The sequence below is a fragment of the Nasonia vitripennis genome, chromosome 4 (assembly GCF_009193385.2).
Source record: "Nasonia vitripennis strain AsymCx chromosome 4, Nvit_psr_1.1, whole genome shotgun sequence".
Taxonomy (NCBI): Eukaryota; Metazoa; Arthropoda; class Insecta; order Hymenoptera; family Pteromalidae; genus Nasonia; species Nasonia vitripennis.
Genome location: NC_045760.1, coordinates 7,358,929 through 7,386,005, shown reverse-complemented (window position 1 = coordinate 7,386,005; position 27,077 = coordinate 7,358,929). Strand labels below are relative to the sequence as shown.

Genomic DNA, 27,077 nt, shown 5'->3' with positions numbered 1-27,077 from the left:
TCTCTACTGTCCAAGTTACGTTCATCTGCAGGGCAAGCACCCCCGGTTGTGCTGAGGCTTACGACGCCAGGGCCGTATATAACCGCGCGCGTTAAAACGCCAAGCGAGCGAATGCCTCGGCGCTACAAAGGAACTTCTCTCTCTCTCTCTCTCTCTCTCTCTCTCTCTTTCTCTCTCTCTCTCTCTCTCTCTCTCTCTCTCTCTCTCTGCGGCCTTTGTGCCGAATTATTTTTCTGCGCTTGAAAATGCCTCTTTCGACGACGATGGAATTGGGGAATCGGAAAAGGACTTGACGATGTTTTGTTAATTTACGTCGGGAACAAAATTCCGGAAAACTCTTCTATATTATACTGCTGCGAGTGAATTTAGCAAAATTAATTTCTCTGGCAAAAGAAAGCGAGAAGCATATAGCGTTCGCATTTTAATTAGAGTCAGAATGAATGTTGAAGAGTTTTTATTTCTTACCGCGAATTATATAATATTTATATTTATTTTTCAATTGTTTTGTTTGCACAACAATGTATATACTGTGAATCTTGTTGTTGTACGTTTGACTATAAATAGTAGTTTTGATTAAAAAATTTTGATATCAAAGAACATCAGATATAAAAATAACCTTCGCATCTCTTCAAATCGATGTTACGAGGGTAAATATAGGTCAGTGAATGATTATCTGGATGAAACTAGATGTCTGCGTACCAGAGGGAGATCGCTAAGAATTAACGCCTGCAAGAAAAAAGAATTGGCCAACCTTCATTGTACTACATAGAGTAGCCTCGTTGGTTACGTTTTTATGAGCACAATCGATTCGATGCTGTTATTCGACGAATAAATCAATCAATTTATCCACACTCTGTAAAAATAATCGTATGGTCCCAGGGTCTGCTCGAAAGCGAAACCAGCCCTGCGCGAACGGGGTGTCTAACAGTAGTAGCAGACAACTGCAGCCATGGTAGCGAGACGCCGAGGTGCATCGTAGAACACAGGGAGCGAAGCGTGAATATACGGCTTCCCCGTGTGCTGTCATTTGAATCAGGATTAGCAAGCGAACGTTCTGTAGCAAGTGGTGCGACCGACTGGCCGGTGATCTTCGTATACGTGTGTCTGCTATGTTCATGTGTATAGCCAATATATACGCATCGACAGTGTACTAACATGGCCAACGAGTGCAGTTATTGATGCCGTATACTGGAACGACGGTCGGGGCTAGAATTCGCACTGGCAATATAAAAACGTTTTCATTTAAAACGCAAGCTGCACCGTTGGTGTGTGTGTTATGTACGGAGCAGAGATCTGAAATTCAGAAAAATTGATGAATTTTCATTTGTACTCGCTCAAACAGCATATTCAAATTTGTTTCGCACTCTTTGTTATGCATAATATATTGGGAATGAGCTTTTAGATTGATTGAAAAAGGAAATGGATCGATAGGAAAAAAGGATACATCATTTCAAAAATTAATACTTATGAATTGTGACGATTGTTCTAAGTTGCGTGTAATTTATTTGTATGATAATCAGCCCATTCATTAACTATTGCTTGGATTCGTGTTAATTTGAAGAAATTTTACGTACTTATATACATAAGGACAAAATCTTATGTAGTAACAATGCACATCCGACATCTAATATGATTTTTAGCAACCTCGAGGTCTTCGAACCGATTGTTTAATAGAAGAAAGCTTCTTAATCTTGACTTGAAAACCATGTATTACCAATGGTAAGTATTCTTGGTTGGTTAAAAGGAAGATCTACGTTATCGACGCAGAGTAAAACGTGCTTCAATAGGTCATGCTTGATCGTGAGGTATTCAACGGGATTCTAATTTATGCCACAAGAGAGCGCAGATGTGGTTTTCAAAGTTCGAATCATAAAATTTAATCTTAAAATATTTTTCAATAGAAACTTGGTTAAACCATAATGAATCACAGAAGGATTGTGGAGATTACAATGATTAAAAAACATAGTATTGATGTTTAACTATAAAATATGTTAATTGTGTAGTAATTAAAACTATTAGATCCATTGTGTAGTGGCTACTGGATAAATTATGTCGTGCCCACAATCATTTTTAACATTTTGTCCTATTTGTGTCCAAGTTTAGTCATTCGTATGTTCAAATGTCAATTCATAGTTTCACTTCATTAATTTTCTTTTAAAATAAACTCTACTGGCATTATAATGCACTGCTTCATTATCTCGCGAATAATCTAAAATTTGATTATTATCAGATTTACCATTAATTACTGAAAATCAAGAAATGTACAGAAATAACTTATTTGAACACTATTCGAAGTTGTCGAAGGTTATAGTACAGCTAATTTGCAAGATAATTATTTTTTAGATCTACTCAAAATATCTAATATTACAAAATTAGTATGAAGGTAAATATATTTTCTAAATGTTTACATATAATACTTAAGTTATTCACAGTAAATATATACTTCACTTTTGTAGATTAAAAAACTGACTTATGATTTCTCACTCTTAACATAGAATGTTAGTTTCAAATGTTATTACGATTTGAAGAAAGTCACAAAGAAGATGTGCGTGATTAACTTTCACATAATCCTAAATAATCCTGAAAATATTAATAAGTGCATCTTTAAAAAATAAAATATTTAACTCTCTGCCTAAAATAATTGGAAGATTTTTAGTTTTTTATATGCAATTTTTCCTAAAAGAATGCTTTATTCAATGAATGTTTAATACCAACTTTGTAGATTATAAAATAATTCTGGACCATAAATTAGCGTCATAAAAATTTTACGTTCAAATTTTTTCCTGAAGAAAGAGGCATATCTTCTTACCATTTTAACCATTTTTCAGATTTTTTGCTCCTGGATTATAGTGGAAACATAAGCAAAAAATCTATGCATAAAAGAAAGTCTCAAACAAGCTGAAATTGCTGTTCTCGGATCTGTTAATCACCGAGATATAAGCATTACACTTTGGTGAACCCTTCGGAGAAACCAGAGGAAGACCTTCGAGATTTTGTAAAGTCTGCACATAGAGTGCAGTGTATGAATCTGTGACAGAGGGGAAAGCTGTGCAATTTATGCACAAGTACACCAGTAAACACACTTGGAATAAAGCATGCCCAAGGGACCTTTAGCTCCGTGAAAAGTGTACCTCGACGTCAGCCATAAAGAGTCCTTCTTACTGCAAGATGCTATGTTCAGAATACGGACAAGGGTTTGAGAAAAATGCTTTGGATGCTACTTTTTTACTATCTGCATTAAGTGGTTGCATAATAAAAATTTATTAAGAATCGAGCGCCTCCGTCTGCATCATCAGTCTACTCATTGCCTTTGTCGCGAATGTATGCGCAAGCTTTTCTTCTTTGACATCTTGTCACACGCAGTCGCGAGCATGTTGGGCTTGAATTATAACAGTTTGTAGTTCAAGCTGTTTGCAAACTTATTAACGATTAAAGAAGACGTCTTATTAAGACGTATTAGTACGCTATTTTGCGCGCAGTAGTATTTTAAGCGCACAAATATATTTTATAGAAAAAATCGTTTAAGAAAAAAAAAGAAATTCTCCAAAAAGCATTAAGATGCTTATTATTTACTGTAAATGAAATAGTGTCATTCAATAAAAGTATAGCTTGAAACTATCTTCAGATAAAAGGTGCTTTCAAAATAGTTTGTATTAATAGGATCATTTAGAATCATCAAATAAAATTGCGATAAAGTAGAAACATAAATTTTAGAGCTAACCTAATACACTGGCATGTTGCCGTATTTTTTGAAAAGTAATATATGTCTTTAAAAAAGCTATTAATAAGGTACATCATAAGATAAATATAACTCTTATGCGGTCTCTTCCCCATAGATGTAAAACTGTGTATTTAAACTGCAGATGCTGAAAATGCCAAGCTGCGGCGCAATTTAGTTAATTAATAGATTTGGCTATACTACAGGTAATATAATTTAATGTTGTTATGTACTTTATGATATACTGTACGCGCTGAAAATTTATTTTACTGTTTTAGTTTCGCATTGGTCTCATATTGCTTGGCAAAGGGTATGGAAAATTTGAGCATTACCGACCGACAGGTACGGCAAATTGCTTTTATCGACGTTCCTCGTATAGAACTTTCCTGCGATTGACGCAAGTATGAGCTCATGCCTAAAAATTATTACTATAGTATAAGTGCGTTCTGTTACTGTGCAATTATTTATTATTAGCACTTTCTACCTAATAAATAGTTCGATAGCTATCATTAAGTACTCAATTTTAAAACGCACATTGTTTCAAGTTGTTGATAATACACGTAAATGTACAGCATTTTTACAATAAAATGAAACAGTTGGAAAACTTGACATATGTTTAGAAAATATACCACTTTCGAAACATAATTATCTAATCGTTCATTTAAAATTATTTTCCTTTCTTTTTATCAAGTTTTCTATTCAAAACATTTAAGTTATATTACACGAAACTTATCAAGTAATACATGTTTGAAATTGCTTATAGAGAGGATAATTTTTTGTCTACCTAAGTGTTATCTTAAAATATGTAACCTTCTCCTACAAACTTGAGTCAATAATAAACAGCTCACATCAATAGAACACTCCAGATCTTTTTATTTTCACTTTTTTACCGATTAAACGATTCTTTCCTATGCATTATCACCTTTATACCATCGATATGGCACGCGTATTAAGCTTGTGTTACGAATGTGAAAAAAAAACGCATTTATTTAAATATTTGATGCATATGAATTATTAGCAGATCCCTTCGGGGACAGCGCGAACTGTGCATAGCGTATAGACTTTGAGCAACTTTCCTGCGTGCGAGCGCGTTGTGCGTTGCAAGAGGGGTGTATAAAAGAAATAATTGAAGAGTGCGAAGAGAATACTATAATATTGGTGTAACGTGCGTAGAAGTAAAAAAAATTCTTCCCATCAATACAAAATTATCTTTCTTACCATGTAAAACCACTGTGTACACAAATTTCCAGCGCGTAAAAAGTATGGCGATTAAGTATGTATCTTTCAAAATGCAACTTCTTGTAATAATGTATACTATTTTTGATAAGATTTTTTATTTTTGAGATGATCAGTGAATTAAATTCGAATACTATTACTATTCGAATTCGCTGAAATGCGCACATTGATTTTCGACAGTAATAATTCAGCCCATCGTACGATTTGTAGCTGCGAAGGAAGGTATCGATGCACATAAGATAAACTTTTTCCCGATGACCTGAAAAATTTTATACAAGTTTTATGCGATTGCTAGTCGTCCGCCTACCTTTCATCAATATATAATAATGAGAATTCTAGAAATGCGAACGCGACACCAACAAACGCTCCAGTTATAAAGTAATCTTGCAGAAAACACAAATACTCAGCTAAGGTATAGATTGAACAATTTACCGACTCGACAAGAGCTTGAGCGACATTGCGCATATAGCGTATCACCAGAGCAACGTATAATTATTTTCATCCTCATTATTTTATGTACTATAATTATACTCATTTAATAAATTAAAGGAATAAAGTAATTATCAAGAACTGAAGTTATTATCTCTTTGATGTCAGTTTCATAGTAAGCATCCATTTTCCTTGGCGATACTTTCCACTCGGCGCGCTTACTTATCAAGCTACGATTATACTCGCTCGGAAATAAGACGGCAGCTCAAAACGCAAACGACAGTCTGCTCTGTGTGATTCTCAAAAATGCTCTTTTCAACTAGCTCGGCTTCATGCGTCCCCAAGCTTAAAAGCGCGCGAAAAGCAAACGAAAGAAATGAAGGAGCAAACGCCAAGGTGGCGGCGACGGTGGAATTGCATATTTTCGCCTCTGCCACTGCAATATAGTCTTTAGTTTATGTCGGGACGGCGGATATGTAAACGTTACGGCGACTTTTATAGATCTGCGCGCGCTGCGAATCTCGTGCGCTCAAATAACGAAGGCGTAAGAGAAAGAGAGACTGAGAGAGTGAGCGAGCGAGAAAGAGAGAAGCAAAGCTCGCACGAATACATATACGAGAGGCTAACGCCAAGGCGAACGCGACTTCGCGTGAAAGAGAGTTTTCAGGTGGTAAAACCGCGACGGCCGCTGCCACCGGACACGCTCTCCAGCTTATATGCGAACGCGACTGTACATGGAGTGTGTACCCGTTTTGCCAAGAGTTTTATGTGCATCACAACACGATGTTTCGTCCAATTTTGACCAAACCGAAGTAGTTCTATGAATAATACACGCGCGGTATCGAAAAGTTCAAATCGTTAGATTTCGATTAATTGGTAGAAAATTTGCACAATCCATAAGCCATCTAGGTGATCGATAAAAAATGCTCAATTTTAGACTCGGAATTCACCTTGCTACAGTTTAATGCGAATAATAATATACTATACCCGCACTCGAAAAGTTCTTGAAACAGCTAAAGGCATTATTTAAACCAAAGAAACTTTTAATTTAGTTCAGAATTGTATTCATGTATATTTAAGATTTATTGCAACGTTGTAGTTTGTACTTCAAAGTTCGTTTATAATTAGTTGTATTGTTGAACAAAAAATTTCAAACGTTATTTATAATTTTTAGATCGATCTTGAACGCATCACCAGTTGCTGTATAGTTGGTAAAATACTGTATTCTAAATATTATTTACACGAAATAATGACTATTGGTTTTATGCAAGCGTCTACTGCTCCTATTTTCTAAAAGGAAAAAAACGGTATCGATTCTTGGTGCTAAAATAAACTTTGCGATTGAGTGCTGCTGACGATAAGTTACAAATATAAAGTCCCGCTAAAGAATTTCTGTCATTGCTGTGTAAAGATTGCTATGTAAAGATAAAGACATTTGCATATCTAATACAGTCCAAGTGAGCATAGTCCAATGCATACACCTAGCTTCTTTGTCATTTAGTAAGAAATTGAATATATTTCGCTCTACAATAAGAACTTTTACTTTAATTTATTCTACATTGCAATATGCCGTGCAACGTTTCGTATACTTTATTTCTGAATTAAATTGAATGAGTTAGCAGCAAAGTTCTGACTAACCAAATAAAAGAATTATATTTGATGATATTATACATATATATTGGATACAATTCATTTTTTACCGTTGGGTATGGCAAGGTATTCCTTGTACGAATAAAAAGTAAACAGATGCTCCGATGTAATGCATAAAGGGTAGACTATATAATAAAGTAATTACTAGTGTATAAAGCTCTCCAACGTGCCAGTTGTATAACCCACTTTTAGACAATTCAAGCGATTTCCTTATACACAATTGCACCTCGTTCTCAAAAGGCCTTCGTTTTTTTTCTGTTCACCAAGGAATTGAAAGAAAATTGTTTAACGGTACAAGTGTGCAAATAATGGAAACAGTGTATTTTGTTCATTATTGATGATTTATTACAATTCATAACAGTTAAAATATGCCAAGTACACCGATTTTACGAACAAGCGGTTATCCGTACACGCAAATCGCAAATACATTCATCGTCCTTAGGACGTAAAAGAAAGGGCTCAAGCCTAATATGAACTCTTTTGCCTTTGCTTTACATAGTACCCTACCTTTCATACTTGTACCAGTTTTGCGCATTTTAATTTTACATATCGCGCCACTTACATGCGGATCACCTATATGTCTTCATGAGCCGTCCAACTTTGCAAGCTGTTCGAATTTTTCGTCTATTTATCATATAATTAAAAATAGATAAGCTAGGTAGTTACGTAATTTGTTGTTTTCATTCATTCCACGAGTACGTTTTCAGTGATCAGCGTGTCCTTATAAGATTCTTTCGACGACGCATTCTTGAAATACCGTTGAAAATAATATTTCTTTGAAAATATCGAGAACTTGAGAGAATCGAGAAATTCCGTTTTGATATTAATTTATATATATATATATATATATTTATTTATTTATTTATGTTTTTCAAACACATCTATCCCTCATCATCAAATATAGTACAGGTCTCATTTAGGAACGTATAGAAGAGCTATAACTTTTTTGTTATATCAGTTTTATACATTTTTTCGAATATAACACTTTCGAGTTCGGACAATTCGTTAATAGTATATAATTCTTACATGTATATATCACTGCTCGAACCATTTTTAGCACTTTTACGTAAAGCATAATCGTATAGTCGTAAAAGGTGGAAACAAATTTGCAGCATTGCACAGTAACAGTTTGTGATAGCTTGTTTATACATGTATAATAGAAGTGTGATACCAGTATCTCTAAACTCTTTCTTCCGTCTTTTCTATAACATTATTAATAACAGTGAGTAAATTTAAATCGCACACAGTGAAAGTAGTTCTCATTACTGCTAACGCTGCAAAAGGGCCTCGGATTCAGTCTTCATTCTTGCCGATTTGCAATTTATATTTATACTTTCGACAATGCAATATATATTATATTATATTCCCCCTGGCGCATTGCGTGTGTCACTTGAAAAAATTTGAATTTTTCCACTTCTTCATCGCTGTATACCTTACTATCGTTGTTAAACTATGTATCATATAGCCACTCGAGTTCGCGTAACCTGATAAAAGTATATAATATGATAAATTAGAAAACACTAAAAACTTGACTGCGATGCAAGTCAGCCGCATAACTTTGACGTGGTACTCAGCACTTTGGCTATTTCACGTGGTCGTTAAAAATCATGATAAAATAACTGTTCGCGATCTAATGATAAAAGCATATTATTGTACTCGGTATAATCAACTATATGTCAACGCACTTCGGTCAATTGAATATGCACGTACGCGGACGCAATAGTTTTCTCACCGATACGCTAGGATTTGTAAATCATTCAATAATAAAATTCCATAAGACGAACACTTGCTTGACGTTTGCCTCGCTCTGGGGGTGGAGGAGAAGTAAAAATAAAACCGACGAACTCTAACGTATAACAGTATGAAAAAAAAGAATCGTAAAACCTATCAGTGAAAATACAAAAACAACAGAAGAAATACGCACGTGTGAATATCGTGTGCTCTACTGTGATTTCGCAAGATCCGTTTTGCTTTCCTCCAAAGTCGTAACAGCGGCTCGTCATCTCTCTCAAAACTCTTTTTACAAGGTCTCTCTCTCTAGCCTAAGTTTGACTCTTATTTGCACGTAAATAATACAACAACTCGCACTAAGTAACACAATAAATAAAAATATAAGCGCGCACATTCGGCGAAGTAGTAGTCGCGTGTTCGCCTCGAAGAGAGTAGCTGTGGCCCACATATATCCACGCCGACACTTCCGGTGATCCGTGTCGCCTCGTGTCTGTGTGTGTACGTGTTTGTATAATGTTTTTCATGTACGCTACTAGAACACAATTGTTGTGCAAATCAAGACCGCGCCTATATAATAATGATTTATATCGTATATGTACATCTATATCGTTGACTTGAGTCATCGCTCACGGACAGTTCCAGCGTCGATATCGCGCGGAAGAGGTGAAACAGCAGAGGTATAGTAGACTCCGCGCCGTCTGTTTTCGAGAATCGGCATGTGAAGCAAAATGAGCCATAATTCCTCCGCAAACCGAAAGCAATAGACGGACACTGAGAGCGGCATTGAATGGCTGTCTATAAAGGCGACGGTTGAGCTGGACAATAGATCCCGTGCAAATAATATCGCGACGCTCCTACAGCCAAGACTAGCGCATCTCGCACTGTTCTACAAAACATAAGTAGTAGCTATAGTACCTGCCGAAAGTTTTCATTTTTTGACAGAAGGCACCGAAATAATCCAATCATTGTGTCAGGAACGCGAAGTGTATCGGTACTCACGACAGAGAAAGAGAAACGAATCGCGCTATTCTTGGTTACGTAGGAGCGACGATGTGTCCAGCCGACTCGTAACATCTCCATTCGGCGAGCACGCGAAAGCTCTAGCTTATAGACGCGCGTGACCATCATTATACCTATTGTTCTCTTTCGGCCTGCTCGAAGAAAGACCTAGAGAGAGAGTGAAAGATAGAGGGCATACAGATGTCTCGAACGAGCGACTCTCTTTCTCTCTGCGGTTTCGGTTCGCATATAGCTGTATGCATGTCGAAGGGCGGTTCTCGCGCCTCTCATAACCACTTTCTCCTCGAGGGCGAGCTTGCTGATCGCGCGCGTGCGCGCATGCGATAATGTCTCTACTTCGACTGACTGCGTCTTTCGTATTCATTCTTTCTTCGCGGTCAGGGCGCTTCCTGCACGCATCGGCCAATGCGCTGCTGCACCATTATACTTTTCGCGCACTGTGTGTGTGTGTGTGTGTGTATGTGTGTGCTGCCGCCGGACAATTTCACCGCTATCCTCGCTTCCTGTCCAACTGCCGAGAAAGAGAGGCATATAATGCGCAGCAGTGCAGTAGCGCTCCTCGCTCGCGCAAGCCCGTTTCAAGGGGTGAAGAGCGCGCTACCCCCGGAGTAGGTATTTCTTTTCAGCGGCCGGCGAGTATCGCTCCGGTTCCCTTTGTACGGCCGACGACGTTTTTTTCCGTCGTTTTTTCCTTACGCACGTTCACTGTCCGAAAAACTTTCTTCGAAGAAGACGCCACGCGTTCCGAGGACAGCGAGAGTCGAGTCACGGGGGGCTGCGCTCGAAATCCTCGGCCGGAAATAGCATTCGAACGCTGCAGACGTGGCAACAAAGAGAGGCGCACGACGAGAACGAGGACGCGATCGCTTCTTCTGGATTGTTCGATCTGTGTGTGTATGTGTCTGTGTGTCTGTGTGTATATAGTAGACGCTCTCTTTGGGCCCTTTGTGCGGTTCCTTCCCGCGATTTCCGAACTCGTTCGATCGTCTTCAGTCTCTCGCTCGTTCAGCAGGCGGGAGCATCGTCACCATCAGGCGCAGGAAGGACGACGCGGAGGCGCTGCTGCATCAGTCCTCCTCGTCACGCGCATCTTTGGGCTAGTCCGTGTCCTCGCTCTTCTCGATCTTGAAGCGATGGCTCATGCTCGTTTCTGAAAGCAGAAAAAGCGCCGAGTTCGGCACGATTAATTCGAGCGCACGCGGTATGTCTAATAAAACGCTTAACTTTTGCAAGATCTACAACTTGCTCGATATAATGAGTCCCGCGCGCTTATTATACGGGAAAAATGAAAAATACGAGCTCGTAAAACGACAAATAAGGCTGCGAACAATAAAAGCGAAGCGCGAGTTTATATTGCGCCGCCGCAGAGAGAACTGTACTTTTCCGAACGGATATTACTCGCGCTCGCGGGCAATTTCTCATGCGCGAAGTTTAGAAATACACGCGCGCACGCACGAAACGAAGAAAAGCTCGGGAGAGATCGGCGTTAAATGAGGAACGTGCGCGCGAGGAAGAGGATGAAAGAGAGAGAGAGAGAGAGAGAGAGCTAGCGAATATAAGAAAGAGGGAAGAAGAAAGGAGAGCTGTACTCTCCCGACCGGCTTGGCAAAGCAATGTTACCAACTCGCGAACTGGCGAACTAGCCGACAGTAAAATCCATTTTATGCCCGGCTCGTAAAGTCAGTCAAATGAAACCCGGACTTAGTTTTCATACGTGCACCTAACCAGAGTCGTTCGTTCAGGCCGCGGCTGCAGCTCTCCCCCGCGGACTGATTTTCTTGCTCTCGTCGTCGTCGTCGTCGTAGTCAGCGTCGTATAAACCGGCAAAAATTCAAATGCCCCTTGATAAACAAGCCGTACAGGATTAAGGAGCTGCGCGAGCGTTTTCAGCATTACAAAAAATGTCGTATTACGCGTGTGTATTATGCGTTTACAGCGGAGCCTGAGCGAAGAAAGGAGCGCATTGTGTCCGCGTATTCAGCTTTTCGTTACGTGAAAGCGCGCGAGCTGTATTAATAAAGAAGGGTTTAAGATGGCCCACTTCGGCGCCGCTTGCGGGAAACGATTGCAATTAAATCTTTATTGCCGCTGCAGCTAAGGCGAGTTTATATCGGCGCGCGGGTAGAGAGCTGAGGACGTTTCATTGTAAGCTTTTTTAAACCTCGGAATATATCGCGGCGATAATCGGGAGTTTCTTCGTTTTTTTTCCTACAATTTAACGACGATGTACCAGAAAGATGCTTGATTTTACGACCCTACGCGTGCGAGGGGACAAGGTTAATCCGCGTTAATGCGTCGTCTCGTATATCCGCTTTCGTATAAACACTCGTGATTGCCAAAAGTTTTGGCGAGCGTTTTACGCCTTCGAAGCGTAAATCAAGGTATGAAATATTAGGGGTATTATAATGTCTCGGGGCGGAGGAGCGAGAGTTTCGCCGAACTCGGGCTGCACGCGCTTTTGAAACGAAATCGATGCGCGCGCGACGTAAAGTGCAACATAAACATTTCAAACTCTGTTTAATTATGAAAAATAACGCCCCCGGCTGCACGAATACGCCGAACAATAACAGTCGAACTGCCCGAGCACGCGAAGATTTGCCGAACCGATAATAAGCTGAGGGCGATGTTTTTTCATACTCTCAACCTCGTTTCTTTTCGAGTTGGCATTGCAAGAGCAACCACATCAAAGTCTCGAGACAATTCATTCCAGCCGTGCCAGAAGCGTAAGCAGTTTTGGCCACAGCTCAACAATGTGCTAGCGCGACGCGACGTTATGGCCACGAAAATAAGAGTAGATAGTAGCTGCGCAGCCTCGCAAAACGGCCGTCGAGCGAGAAGACTATGAAACCGCGCCACATATGCAGTCTGCGCGTATGCGCGTGAGAAAGAAGAAGAGGAGCTGATCCGCACGCGTGTGTATGAGATACGATACAACTATATTAATAAAATGCGCATACATTAGCAGCGCATGCGCGACCCGTCTCTCTTCGAATAGGCTAATCTTTTAACGGGCCAGCCAACCGACGGGCATAAAAGCACCGACACATTATACCGCGCCTCTCTGCACCCCTTGTGCGCCTCGCGTATATACACCATAATACACCTTCTACGAGCCCATCAAAAGTTACGCATATTTAGAGCGAGCGCACGAATGTGTCATTTTTCGCGTAAAACTATTCGGCCAAACGATCGGCGCCGTTATACCTTTTTGTTTCTGCGACGCGATCATTTTACACCCCCGATCGCGCACAAAGTTCACGATATTGTACACAACGCACCTCCGGTCTTTCCCATGCTCGGCTTTTTTCCTCTCGGCACGTATACATGCTCACCTCGCACGTGGGACCACAGTACGTGCGTCTCTCGCGATTTTACGAGCGCACTTCGTCCTCCCTGCGCGGCATTTTGAAACCGACTCCCATAGACTCTCTGCTCGTACACCGAGGCGCAGAGCGAGCAAGTCGAGAGAGAGAGAGAGAGAGAGAGAGAGAGAGAGAGAGAGAGAGAGAGAGCGCGCGCTTGCTTACAGCGTGACAAATTGTAACTCGACAAAGCTCGGCGGACTCGTAAAAATCATTCACGCGCGGCATAGTGCCCTATACACACTCTTTTCTTCGCGCGGCGCGCTCGCTCGCGACAAAGATTTTGGGAAATACCTTTTACGAGCTCCGCGCGCACCGGACTTTGTCGTCGTTATTATGTGCGTCGAACGGAAAAGTCCTCTCCGCGCATGCACCGAAAGTTATATAGGCGGAGTCGTTGGCGCGCAACAAAGAAGACGTCGAGCGTTCGCGTGTTTTAATCGCGCGTCAAATATCCGCGCGCGCGTTCTGAAGAAATTCGATTTTTATAACTTCCTTGAAAATCCATAAAACGAGATATTCGATGAGTCGGCCCCACCGAGGTGAAATATGGATTTTAATCTTCTTACGGACGTTAAAAGGCGGTTTGAAATTTTCGAAGATTCGATGAATAGTAATGCGCTCGGGTTAATTTTCCCGCGAGTTTAAACGCGTTTTCATTTCGAGGTACATCTCGATTACCGTTCGGACTTTCGCTCGATTCGCGGTAGCTGCACATCAGAGAGTTCGCGAGCTGTCTCAGCTCTCTTCGTCCCGTTCGTCGTCGCCGGGGCGAGCCATCTGTAATTACAAAGTCGTAAAAGCCCAATCGAAGAGAGAGAGAGAGAGAGAGAGAGAGAGAGAGAGAGAGAGAGAGAGAGAGAAAGGGCTATACAGTCGCAGCAGCAGCACATGTGCGCGCGTCCGTCGGCCTTCTGGGCTGGCCGTTCGCGACTGACCATGGGGTGCCTCGTAAAAATATGATTTACGGCGTACGCCATTGCTGCCGCTCCGGCAATCACTTGACCGTGGATCCTCCGTCGTCGCGGCTCGCCGAGTCTTTTTCTTCTTCGACTTCTTTCTCTTGCTCTTTCTTCGCTGCTGCTGCTGTTGCTGCGACTGCGATCGGATTCTTTCGCCGATTTTACGATCGCGAGACGGGCTAAACAGTGATTTACCGGTGGGACGGCGTCTCGCCCGCAGTGATCCGTAAGCACTGACAAGAGCTGACAGGGTGTGTGTATGCGCGAATTCGATCTCATGGAAAAACGATATTCTGTTGGTTTGCGCCTACTGCGAAACGGAAGTGATAAATTCTCCCGAGCGCGCCAATCACGAGGAAATTTCCTATAAAAGCAGGAAGCAAACGACTTACACTGCACAAACACACACATGGCGAATCGATTTTTCCGTCGCTCATTAATACGCGCGCGGCGACTGCATTCTTAGCTCGCACGAGAGATAGCGCCGCCGAGAGATACAGACATGTGCATAAGCGGAACCACTGGGGTTTTTCCTACAATTAGAAATCCAAGCGATACGTGCAAAAACTTGTTTACTCCACGCGGACTTTTACATAGATGCGTTTACGTATCGTACATTACAAATATTGGTGCACAGCCTTCGTCCCTCTCATCGGCGATGTCGCGCGAAAATCTCGCTCTCTCTCTCTCCCTTGCTCTGCGCACACGGTATAAGCATACAATATAAAACGAGTCCGCGGCGGTGAATGTGTCGATTAAATTGATAGTTATACTGACCCTGAAGTGAGGGGAATTGAGAAGTGCACTCTCATGAATGAATCGACGCTTGCTTAATCCGTGGAAAGCTTGTACCACCTACAAAAAAAAAATTGTTTTCATGTATTTTTCGTTTTGCCTTATCTTTCTCTCCCTCTCTTCCTCTATCTGAGAGAATGTCGATATCTCTCGATCTACATAAACACACATAAGCAAGCGATATCGGGCAGCGATGGATACAACAGGGCAGAAGGAGTATCGGGCCGTTAAAGACGAGATAGATGGACACGATAAGAGAAGGGAGTAAGAGAGAGGGATGCAGCGAAGAGTAAGTACATCAACGACGAAGAGAGAGAGAGAGAGAGAGAGAGAGAGAGAGAGAGAGAGAGAGAGAGAGAGAATTTCCGCGGATACGAGGCCGTAAAATCCTTCCCCGCCGCATCGCACCGTGTGTGTGCACTTGAAATATCAAGTCCGCGGAGGAGGCTGCTGCTGCTGCTGCTCTTGGATTGCGCCGATAAGACTCGACTAGGCTACGCTCGCGGTTTTTAGTGCCCGGGCTCTCCTCTCTCGCTCGCTCGTAAAAGAAGTTATACCGATAAACAGAGGGAGAGAGGGATGCCGCGTGCACTCGGAGAGCCGTCCACGCCGATCTATAAGGTCGTTAATGCCAGATCTTTTATATCGTCGCTCTGTGTATAGCATCGGCCGCGGAGACGATACTTGAATAATACGCGCGATATTTAATTAACGATCGAGCCCGCGGATCATTTTTATAATCGCCGAGAGAGAGAGAGAGAGAGAGGGGTGATCTTCCTCGTGTGTCGCGCATGCGAGAGCCATCCAAAGGCCGTAAACTGCCGAAGCGAGCGAATATATACACCATATGCAGTTGGCAGCTGAGAGAGACGTATATATTTTATATCGCGACTCGAGCGCGAATCCAAATATACACGTGCAGCTCTCTTCGCCGCGACGGGATAAACATTATTCTCCGTCGTCACCGGTTATAATTGATTCTCGATTATCGTCTGCGTGATTCTCCTCCCCAAGACGACGTCGATGTCCATATGAACCGATCGATTTTTCCACACCAGACCGATGCCTTAGCTGCTGGACGCGAGTGATTGGCGTCTGATTGAATTACGATACAGTGCCTACCGTCTCGCGCGCGGGCAACATTCGAGAAAAATATTTTAAATTCCTATGCTCGCTGCGGTTTGGGCGTCGCCTCGACTTTCAAGCGGATTCTCTCTGCCGGCGACGAGAGCGAGCGAAAGAGAGAGAGAGAGAGAGAGAGAGAGAGAGAGAGAGAGAGAGAGAGAGAGAGAGACAAGCACTTGCGCGCAAAGTCGTAAACGATCCCGTTCGCGCTCGAAAGAAAGAGCGAGAGAGATAGAGGAAAGGAGACATATATCCTAGCACGTATCTAAAATGAAAACGAGCGAGCGAGAGAGCGAGGTGGGCGGAGGTTTATCGTCTTTCGGTAAAGTGCTTTGCGGCTTCTTACGTACTTCCTCCCACTTCTCTCTTTCTCGGCAGCGCAGCGTCTCTTTCTCTCATTTTTCACCCCGTGCTTGCCGCTCGTAAAATCACTGCGCGCGCGGCTGCTTCGAAAACATAAAAGTTCGCGGAGGAGAGAGAGAGCCTGGCTTGGAGAACCGCCGCTGCCGCCGACGACGACGAGTAGCTCTACGTTATATACCTATACGCGGCCGAAAAAGGATGACAGAGCGAGGGGATCGCTTCGACTCTTTAAAGCTGTATAATTTCACCCGCCGACGAGATTTCGTCGAATGTTTATTCAAGAGCTGAATCATCGAGCTAAGCGTAGTGTGTCGCGATCTCGCGCTTAAATATATCGGCGGGAAAATTGGAAAGCTCGCCGCGGGTGGATATATGAAAATTGAGAGGTCCGCCGTTACGAGCTGATCGTAAAATCTATCTCTCGTGCGTTTGCAAGCGTATATATACGTACTCGCTATGTCGCTTTGCAGTAAATAAATAAAGCGCTAATGAATTCATACTCGGCGCAGCGCGCATGTATTGCGAAAAAAGACGGATTTTACGGTTCGACGATGAAAAGTCCTAGCTGAAAGCTTTAATTGCTTTGCGCATTAAATTTTCGTCCGCTGCATATACGTCGAATAATACGAGAGCCGCTGCGAGACTTTTAAAATGCAACTTTATCATTGCCGCGATTTTATCGCAGCGAAACATCGCCGGGAGTTGTTACAAGTGAAAGGAATGTTACATTAGCGCGCGACGGGTAATGGCATCGAATTAACAATCAACCTGATGCACGGCATGCGTGCGCGGATGTGTAAAACATTACTTTACGATCGCCAATAATTTTCCTAGCGGCCTGCGTAATATGCTTAATGCGGCGACATCGCGACTTCTTCTTCTCCTTCTTCGTCTGATGCGAAACTATACGCGAGTAAAAAACATATTCAAACTTATTAACTTAATTTAAACGACGCCATTTTCGGCCGATGCCCATGTCAAGTGCAAATGCAGCGGCGCGGTTTTATGAAAGGTCGTAAAATTTTACAGTTTAATCGCGCGTCGAGAGTCTGGTGTGTTGTATTTTTCGTTCGCAGAATTAATTTACGAGATAAAGATGTACGCACGAATTTCACAGGCAGCCCTGAAAAACCTTTCCAGCACACGATCTTTAGAATCTTATCGATAATTGTGCCAGCTCTATGGCTTTCGAGTATAATATTCCGCATTAGCGGCGGCGTACGACCCTTGCGCGACGTTATATTACCGCGAGAGTGAGCGCGCGTTGCATTCTCAAGGCCCAGCACTAAAAGCGGGCTCGCGTTTTATGCGCCGTCGCAGCCTACGTCCGTCATATTTCATCGGAGCTCGGCCATATTTTCGCGCGTATGACTTTAAGCGTCGATGCGCCAAGCGCGTATTTTTCCACGCGTTTACGTACCTATATTCTCTCTCTCTCTCTCTCTCTCTCTCTCTCTCTCTCTCTCTCTCTCTCTCTCTCTCTCTCTCTCTCACGAGCCGTAAACGCCATCGGCAGAGCTTCGAGACGTCGCTTCGGCCGACGAAATCCTCGTGCATTATAGCTTTTAATTAAACGACGATTGTTCAGAGAACGACGGCTTTACAGGAGAAGGATCGAATACTGGGTTTTTGTGGAACGTCGTCAACCAGTAGCCGAATCGACCAGATAAACGCGCGCGGCTGATGAGCAGGTACACACTACTAGCGGTTGGCAAAATAATACACTTCTCAAAGATGACAAGTGATCAGCGCAGCGAGTTTCCGGAACCATCAAATTGTGAAGCGAAATAATAATAACGAGCGGCCTTCGAAAATTGCAGAGCAACGGTATAGCAAAAAAAGGGCCGCCCCTGCTTATAGAATTTCGAGAAATCGCATAAAAATTGAAAAACAAAGAGCGAGCGACGAGTGCACCCCGAAACGAGAAGCCCCTCCTTCGAGCTCATTAAGAATGCACCGAGGCTGATTTTTTGCCTGGCGCGCGGCGCGCAAATAAATGAAACCGGGGACGACGACGTGACGCTGTGCGCGCAGGGAGAAAAAGTTACGAGGCGCTTTTATGCGGCTTTAATTGTAGCCCACGAGCATGGTTAGAAAGTACTAAAGCCCTTTGGGATCGCTGCGCGGGAGAGCGTATGTGCGCGCGCGCGCGAGTATATCATACATAAGCGTATGTGTGTATAATATACGCGCGCGGAACAATAGCGCTGCGCGTTCTTCGCTTCGCGGTAAAAATTAATTAAAAACCAAGCGCACTGGCGCGATATTTTTAAGGCTATTCGCGGATCTCAGTCGCGACTGTCTTGGCGCGAGCTATGCGAGAGCTTTAATAAGAGACGTTTCATGGGCAGCTCGCGCGGAGAGCCTGACGTTTTGATGGCGGAATTGAGTAAAAACTCATGCATAACTTAGCGCTCCTTTGCAGTAGAGAGCGTAATTAAAATTTTACATCTGAGCACGCGTGCGCGCGCATACGTATACACATCCGCGTTGAGCAACAGACTATTTTATCCGGCGTTTGCATATAACCTAACACGTCGAATTACAGTTCCATCAGAACATTCGAACTCGAAGGAAGAAAGCCGAAGCTCGCAAATCACTGAAAGTCCCTCTCCCCCGCGCATAAATATCCCAATAAAGCTCTCGCGTATAATGTACCTCTCTTTCTCTCCCAGCTGGTGCACACGACAAGTAAATTGATTTAGGTGCTCGTCAAACGCAGCCTGCATACATCCGTAAGCTCGACTGCACGCGCGCACTCGAAAACAAGGGCATCGATGCACAGAGAAAGAGATTCGCTGCTAGTACGCGAGCTGTCTCGTAAAACGGGCGGGTTTACGCGCGCTTCTCGAAAATAAACTTCAAGGGCCTCTCTCGCGAGAAATACTCTCGGCGCAGAAAAATATTCGCGGAAATAAAGAAAAAACGCGGCCGCTCAACGGAAAATCCTCTGGCGAAGCTGTAAAGAGGTTCGCGCGGGGCTTTACGACAGCCGCCTCGTTAAGTCCTCTGCGCGGATCCCGATGCTCATTACATTGATGCCGCTCTGGAGCTCGCCCTTGTTAGCTCATTTATGCGTCCGCCGCAGCGAGATAGTGCGGCTGCAGTGTAGCCGGTATTATAAGAATCTTGGGACAAGGAGGCTCGTATTATTGCGCGGAATGCGCTGTGCGCTGTGCGGTTGTGTTGAAAATGTGCGAACGACCGGGTGTAGCTTGGTGTGCTGTGCGTGTGGGAATAGAGCTTTGCTCGTATTATATCGACGAGAAGCCGCTGCATCGAAATCTCGTCCTTTCTCGTATGACATCTTCCATCGAGTAAGCGACAGGCGGTAAACGGATAAATTTCTAAAGGAGCTTTTCGCGTCTCTCTCCTTTGTTTGTTTATCGGCTGAAAGGAGTAAATTTGCTGCTGCTGCTGTAAATATAGGCATATGTGCTCATACGCGCGTTTAATTGGTGTGGTTATTAAGAAACGCGTACGGGTTTTCGCGAGTTGAGTTTTTACACGATCACTTGACGATCATTGTGCGATCGCGGTGCACGAAATCATCGAACGGTATAAATACGCGCAATTTACGACTCGCAAACACAATACGTTCGACTGTTCGAATGGCCGAAAATTTCAATTCCGGCGACTGCAATAAGTATCCACGACGTCGCAATGCGGATGAGCGCAAGAGGAAAATTAAGGCGTTTCATACACTATTATGACGCGGAAGTCTCTGATTTATTATATGCAGATTCTATTTTCACCCGCGTATCTATTTTATACGACATCATCGTCGCCGCTACAGAGTGAGAGGAGACTATTTCGGAAAAGTTTAATGGAACATCGGCTTCCGTGCACAAACAAAATGTAAAAGAACGTAAGCAAACACAGTCCGTGTTTCCGCCTTTGAAGACAGAGAGAGATGACTCGTTCGCACGATGTCTCGCACGAAGCCGGTATACGAAGGGAGAACGAAATCTGCAAAGGTATCCGCAAGAATAGGAGAGAGAGGCCGCCGAGAGAGAATCTTTTCTTGGCCCGTCACTCGTAAATTCGATTCTTTATAGCGCTGGCATCATTAACGCCAGTAATCCGACCGACGCTCGGCCGCAGACTTTGATGAAGTCGCGCACTGCGTAGCACACAGATCGAGAGAAAGGCTTAAATCTCGCGGCTGCAACTAACCGACGGACTGACTCGCTGCCAAAAGACTGTATGCGCGATACGACAACGCCGGCCTCTTCCTGTTTCGTCGTCGTCTTGGCACAGCGACGTGTACATTAGGCACATTGTGCGTCGCTATACCGTCCTCGACAATGTTGCTCACTCATCGTCCGCCGTGCGTCCGAAGCGTCCGGGGCAAATATTTAATCGTCCCGTCTATTATCGGAGGCCTGCAGCGTGCAGTAGCGGAGAAATCTGATACACAGCAGATCTAAATACATTATTGCGGCGCTGCAGCAGCAGCAGCATCGGTTAGGTTCTATTATTGAGATTCGTTTACGCGCTGCTGATGCATGCGGATGTGCGCGTGCACACTTCGGAGGTGGCGTAGGCGCGAATCGCTTGCGACGACGGGACTACGCGCGGGTTTATAGACGCAAGAGAGAGAGAGAGAGAGAGAGAGATAGAGAGAGAGAGAGAGAGAGAGAGAGAGAGAGAAAGGAGTATTTATAGCCGCCCGCCTTTTCCGCAGATTGATCGATCGGCCTTCGAGAGCGCAACGCGAAGTGTTTTATATTAATAAAGTGAGTCAAGCGCATGCATCAGAAGCGAATGCTGGGATGAGTCGGAGTAGCCCGATGCTGACTATCGCGATTTTATAATATAGGAGAGGGAAAGAGAAGGAAATATATTTCATAGCTCAAAATCAGTTTTACGCCCAGGACGCCGGTCGGTCGGGTAGTTTTATGCTTTCGAAGGAGAACTAATCTCTCGCGTGCACTGCGTGTTCGTTTCTTTAATGCTCTCCTTATAATGCTTAGTGGCGCCATAACGGCTATGCTTGACTTTAATTTTTTGTTTTCAACGACAGCAGCGGCCATATTCTGGCTTATATATTCATATGTTTAAGCGCTGCAGAACGAAAGCGAATATGATTTATGAAGATGACTGTTATACACATATAGACTTTTAAAGGCCCATTAAACCGCGCTCGCTCGCGCAAGAGCATTATTTCGAGGGAGAAATCGAGGCTGCTCGTGCTTTTAAACAAATACTTTATTAAAAAAAAAAAAAAAAAACAAATACGCGCCGATCGAAATCGCTCGCGAGAGTTAATTTAAACATTATATCGCATCATGTGACTATACCGTATGCAATCCATGCCGGACGCACCCCGCTTGTTTTCCACTCGTTCTGGCAAAACATGCCACACGTGTAAAACATCCTCGGAAGAGAGCTCGAGCGCGTTATGCGAGCCTGGACAAAGAGCAGTAAAGCCAGAAACGTGGGCGGGTATAGTAGTGCGTATATCGATTTCTACGAAGGTCGCGCGCAGCAGCAGCAGCAGCAGCCACGGGTGCTGGACCTTTTGGGTCCGCTCGAAAAACGATTCTCTCTCTCTTGTAATTCCGAAAACGAACATAAAAAGAGACATAAAATATGAAATAGCAGCAAGATACCGGTAAGCCATCGGCGGGCCCTTTTGAAGAAGCTGAACTCGCGAGAACAAGAGAGAGACGACGTTAAGTAGAAGCTTCTGGACACACACGTGCTCCGTACGAGTTTTACGAGCGCGACGCGTTTTCTTCGCGTATAATACTTATATAAAATGTTAAAAAGATTCATTCTTACCAGGATAGGACGAGGGTCGCTCCGGCGGACTGTCCGGACTGGAGGGCACCTTCGGACTGACGACGTGTGTGCCAAAGGCGTAGGGCAGGAGGCCCAGCCCGGCCGTGTCGGACGGCGAGGCCATGCCGACGTAGGGGACCTGGCCGAAGTAGGTCGGGTTGCCGAGGTTGCCGATGTTCGCCAGCGAGTTCGTGAAGGCCGAGGGTGGATAGTAGCCGCCCCGGTAGTAGCCGCCGAACGTCGCGTTGAACTGCGCCGTCGCCTGGATCTCGCTGTTGGCTGTTTATAGGGGGCGAAAATCGCATTCCTCGTTACTTCCTCTATATAGTACCCGAGTGTGTGTATATATATATATATATATATATATATATATATATATATATATATATACACTTGGGTACGTGCGATATAAATACCTCGTCGACGACTGGAAAGAAAGTTTTTGATTCATCTTCGTCTCCCTCTCGAATACGTTATAACGAGCGAACGGCCATTACGGCTCGTTGTTCGAAGAGAGAGAGAGAGAGAGAGAGCATCGTTACCGTACTATATGTATATACAGAATACACATCTATACACACACGGCGCGCTTGAGCGCAACGCTGCGGAGAGAGAATCAAAATGGCTGTCGGGCGCGCGCAAGGCGTGGTTTACTCATCAACGCGTACACGCAATATATACGCGCGCCCGTATACATATTCCATCTCGAGGCTATTAACTCATTGGCATGTTTATCATTAATCGTTAAACGTAAGTGGGCTAACCGTGCTAAGTTAATACAAGCGCAAGAGAGAGAAAGAGAGAGTCCTCTTAAAATTTAATTACCGTTCGTCGCGCGTATACGTTATTATTTTTCTCGACTGGCTACCGGTGCGCGCGAAAGAAGATTATTAAATGTTTTGCCTATGCAGCAGCCGATGTAATTACAGGAGACTCGTCGTCTCTCGCTGTAATGTACTTCGAGATCCTTCGACAGATTTCGCGGGCGCGTGTAAAACTGGATAGCGATTATTACTGCCCGGCTAATTCTCGATCGTTGCATTTCAGGTATATGGATAATCCATTTGTGTGATTGCAAAACGATTCAGAGCATCGTCAAAGTTAAGCGAGTTATACATAAGTATACAGGCAAAAAGCCCGCAGCTATCAGTGTATAGAGAGAGAGAGAGAGAGAGGAAATTAATTTGCTCCGATTGTGTATTTTCGCAGATCAAGCCGAGATGTATTCACGCCAGCGCCAAAGTCACGACTTCCGCGCGACATTATGCTCGCAGATCCAGATGCGCAACACACAATCTTTTCGGCCAGTCTCGAGAGCGATTTTAGCCATGCAATTAGACAACTCACGCGATTCTCCGCAGGCTATTGTGTATACGCGAAAATAAGTGCTCTACTCCAGCTCTTATCTTCGGAACTAAACTTCGACTCGAATTTCTGCAGCCTGTGTATCGGATGTTTATTCTTTCCCGAGAAACCGCATACGCTGCCGTGAGCGCTCTCCCGGGGAGGATAATTTTTTAATATACAGACGAGTGTGTATAAACTCGAAAATAATTGTAAAAGTAGCGCGTGTTCTGCTTTAATTGAGCTGTATATGTCGCTCTATATATTACTGATACAAACACATTTTTTTACCCTCTCGGGTGTATATGCAAGGATAAAAAAGTCACCGAAGAATCGAACATTCCCACAGAGTAATCGATGTGATGAACCGCAAGCCCAAACGACGCTGTATAATATGTACGGCTTCGAATAGAGCAACAGCCCGAGCGATTTGTCGAGCAAGTCTGTCGTCGGATGAGCTGTACAGCCTGTCTATACACATATACAAACGAAATAAAAAAAGCAGAGAGAGAGGGATAGAGAGAGAGAGAGAGAGAGAGAGAGAGAGAGAGAGAGAGAGAGAGAGAGAGAGAGAGAGAGATCGGTGTCACCCCATTGACACCGGGGAATAATTTGATACATCGGGCGGAAGCTCTCGCTTCGAATTTCGCGCGCGTCAAACGCGAAGTTGGCGATGCAGTATGTATACAGCATATGCGTGTGTGTGTGTATGTATGTGTGTGTGTGTATGTATGTATATATATATATATATATAGGTATACGTATACGTGCGTGTGTGAATCCGGGGCCGCGTTGTAACACAAGCGCATTGATGTCACGAGGCGAGCGCGCGGCGCACCATACGGCGCAAGGGAGGAGATGAGAATCGCGCGCATCCACGGGGCGGTACGCGTGTATACATATAGAAGCGCGGCCGCCATTTCTGCGCGTATCATGAGAAAGAGGAGAGAGAGAGAGACGTAAAAAATCACTCTCTGATGTAAGCTGCAGGCGCGCGTGATTCACGGTGTTTACGGATGGGCCGAAAATCGTCGGACCAGTTTCGAGCATCGGCAGCCACTTTTACACAAGCTTCAATATATAATTACGGGGATTAATCGCTATAGTTATATATTCGCGCGGTTTACGGAGAGAGAAAAGAATTAGCGATCTCTTATTCGTCCTATTTTTCTTCAATAACAAGCTTTGTTAAAAACGTACGCACACACACATATTTTTCATACGTTTTCCACGTCCGCGCGCGTGTAAAGTATTGCCGACCTTGGGAGCGAAAATTCGCAATATATTTGAGTATTTCCACGCGGCGTTTCATCGTTAAAGAGAAACTCATTCCTTATGCGAGGAAAAACTGTTTGTTAAAACTGACATTATCCGCAGCGGCTCGAGCTGTGTGTATATAACGCGCGAACTGCAACGGCACACATATCGCTCTCGCACGACTGTCAGCTGTAATTCTATATCTTTATTCATACGAACGTCACCTAAAAAGGTGTTCGGACTCTGTTGTCGAAGGTGCGTCATGTCCTTCTTGAGAGAGCTCTCATTAATCCCGCAAATATGTAACATTACAACCTTCTTTTTCTCCTTCTTTTGATCGTTTTCAACAATATATATGCGCCGGAATGTAAATCGGGCGAACAATGAGCTCAAAGTTGCGGCTCGAAAGACGCAGCAAGGATAAGACGCTCTTTAAACCCTGTACGTGTGCTATATGTAAGTGTCGCATATATATATATATATATATATATATACGTGTGTATACCCGTGCGCCGATTACGTATTGAAGATAAATAAACGATTCCCGAGGTACGTGACGCTGCACTAATGTCACTAATGATTTAGAATTTTTTTTCTCTCCGGCAATTAATTCTTATGAAGGGAGTTAGAGAAGAGCTCCAAGAAAGGAACAGCATGTAACTGTTTGATAAATGATGGATCGACAGTCGCTCACTCGCGTGTACATACAATGTGAGCGAACATATTCATTAGCTCGGCTAGGTGCGCTTGTAATTTATTGCTTATATATGTATGTGCGCACACGAGAATGACTTCCTCGACGCGTCGCAGTACTTTTCGACGAAGTTCGAAATACCATCTCATTCTCAAAATGAACGGACTCGTCTTTTCTTCGTTCGTTCTTTCTCGCGAGAAGACCGAGAAAATTTTTGCACTCGATGTTACATCAGCAATAAACGCGATAAACGCAATCGATAAGCGCGCGCGGCGCTTTCCAAGAGTTTGACTAATATGAATGAAGAGCGATCGATGCAATGCAACCTAGCGCTAAATCTCGAGGATTTGTCTTGGCCTGTCGAGCGAGGAATTTATCCGCGCTGCAGCGCTGTAAAATTATTATTATTTCAATGTTTTATTATCTAGCCATATCTCAGGAGCGCGGCTCTTCTTCTCAAGAGCGCTCCAAGTTTTTACGAGTATCCTTATAAGCGTCGGTGCAGCACAGACGCTGCACACAATGCCTAAGGTCGATTTTACATATCGTAAAAAGAGCTCGCGGGGTATAAATCTGCGCGCTTGGGCCGGCTCTTATACGCGTTCTCTCTCTTGGCGTTTTATGCCCGTTGGCGCGCAAGAGAGGGCAGTTTACGCACGCTGGGGATTTGCGACTTTTAACGCGGGCCGGCTGCGAGAATTTGAATTACGGCCGATGTGAAAACTCGTGGTAATCGCGAAAAGGCTGCTGGGAAACTCGAAGAGTATCTACGAATGACGAGGAATCGTTTTTTTTCTCTTTAAAATCTTCTCGATAAGTACACGCCGATAGCGCGTTGAAATTACCGCATCGAATAATGATAATACACGCTTTTGCCACCACGGAGACAAAGAACTAAAACTTTCCAGCGAATGGCGCTCGGCGATAACTTTGTTAATAGCTCCGCAGCCGCGTATACGATGTATAAATTTATCCGTCGAAAAAAATCGGATAGCTGCGAAGCTGCAAGTACGTATACCCATACACGCACACGCAGACAGTCGTCGCCGACATATCTACATCGCGGCGACAATCATCTCTCTCGACTTGGATGACGAGGCACGCGCTATCGTTTTTTTCTCGGCGCGCTGCAACTTTGAAACTGCAAAAATCTCGCGGCGACGAAGCCTGCGGCCGATAATGCCGATAAAGCATTTTGCACACAGCCGCACAGCGCACTCGAGGAAAAAATGTGCCGTACTTTGACACATTGCGCTCGCTATACACACGCACATGGCTCTACACTTGCATCGCGATCGAATCATCCCTACTCGCGCCTAGGCACACACACACACACACACACACACACGCGCGCGCGCGCATCTATGTGTATACGGATAGACGATCGCGCGCGTGTGTATAGTCTTCCTCCTTCTCCGCGCGCTCTGACAGTTGCATCATGCAACGTGCAGTGTGAATAGGCGCGTGTGTGCGCGCGCATCTCTTTCGCGCGCGATTATGCAAGCTCTCGCAGGTTACATGCGATTGCCAATTCGGTGAATACGAGCCGACGGATGGAGAAGGAGACGCGTGTACGAGAGATTCCGCGCGTGCATCGTGCTAGG

General features: G+C 43.9%; 1 protein-coding gene across 3 annotated transcripts in view; it reads right to left on the bottom strand.

Annotated features, from left to right (window-relative positions):
* Positions 1-7,353: 7,353 nt before the first annotated feature.
* The window catches only part of Dsx (doublesex), a 51,493-nt gene continuing 31,769 nt past the window's right edge, over positions 7,354-27,077 (bottom strand). For 2 of the 3 annotated variants that reach the window (XM_031928455.2, XM_008207201.4), the window contains exons 6-7: positions 22,179-22,457; positions 7,362-10,934 (exon numbers count right to left, since the gene is read on the bottom strand). In XM_031928455.2, the coding sequence (XP_031784315.1) occupies positions 10,882-10,934; positions 22,179-22,457 (332 nt within the window). In that variant the 3' untranslated portion in view covers positions 7,362-10,881. Of the gene's footprint in view, positions 10,935-14,885; positions 14,964-22,178; positions 22,458-27,077 lie in introns of all 3 variants that reach the window. The other variant, XM_008207202.4, reaches the window with a different exon arrangement.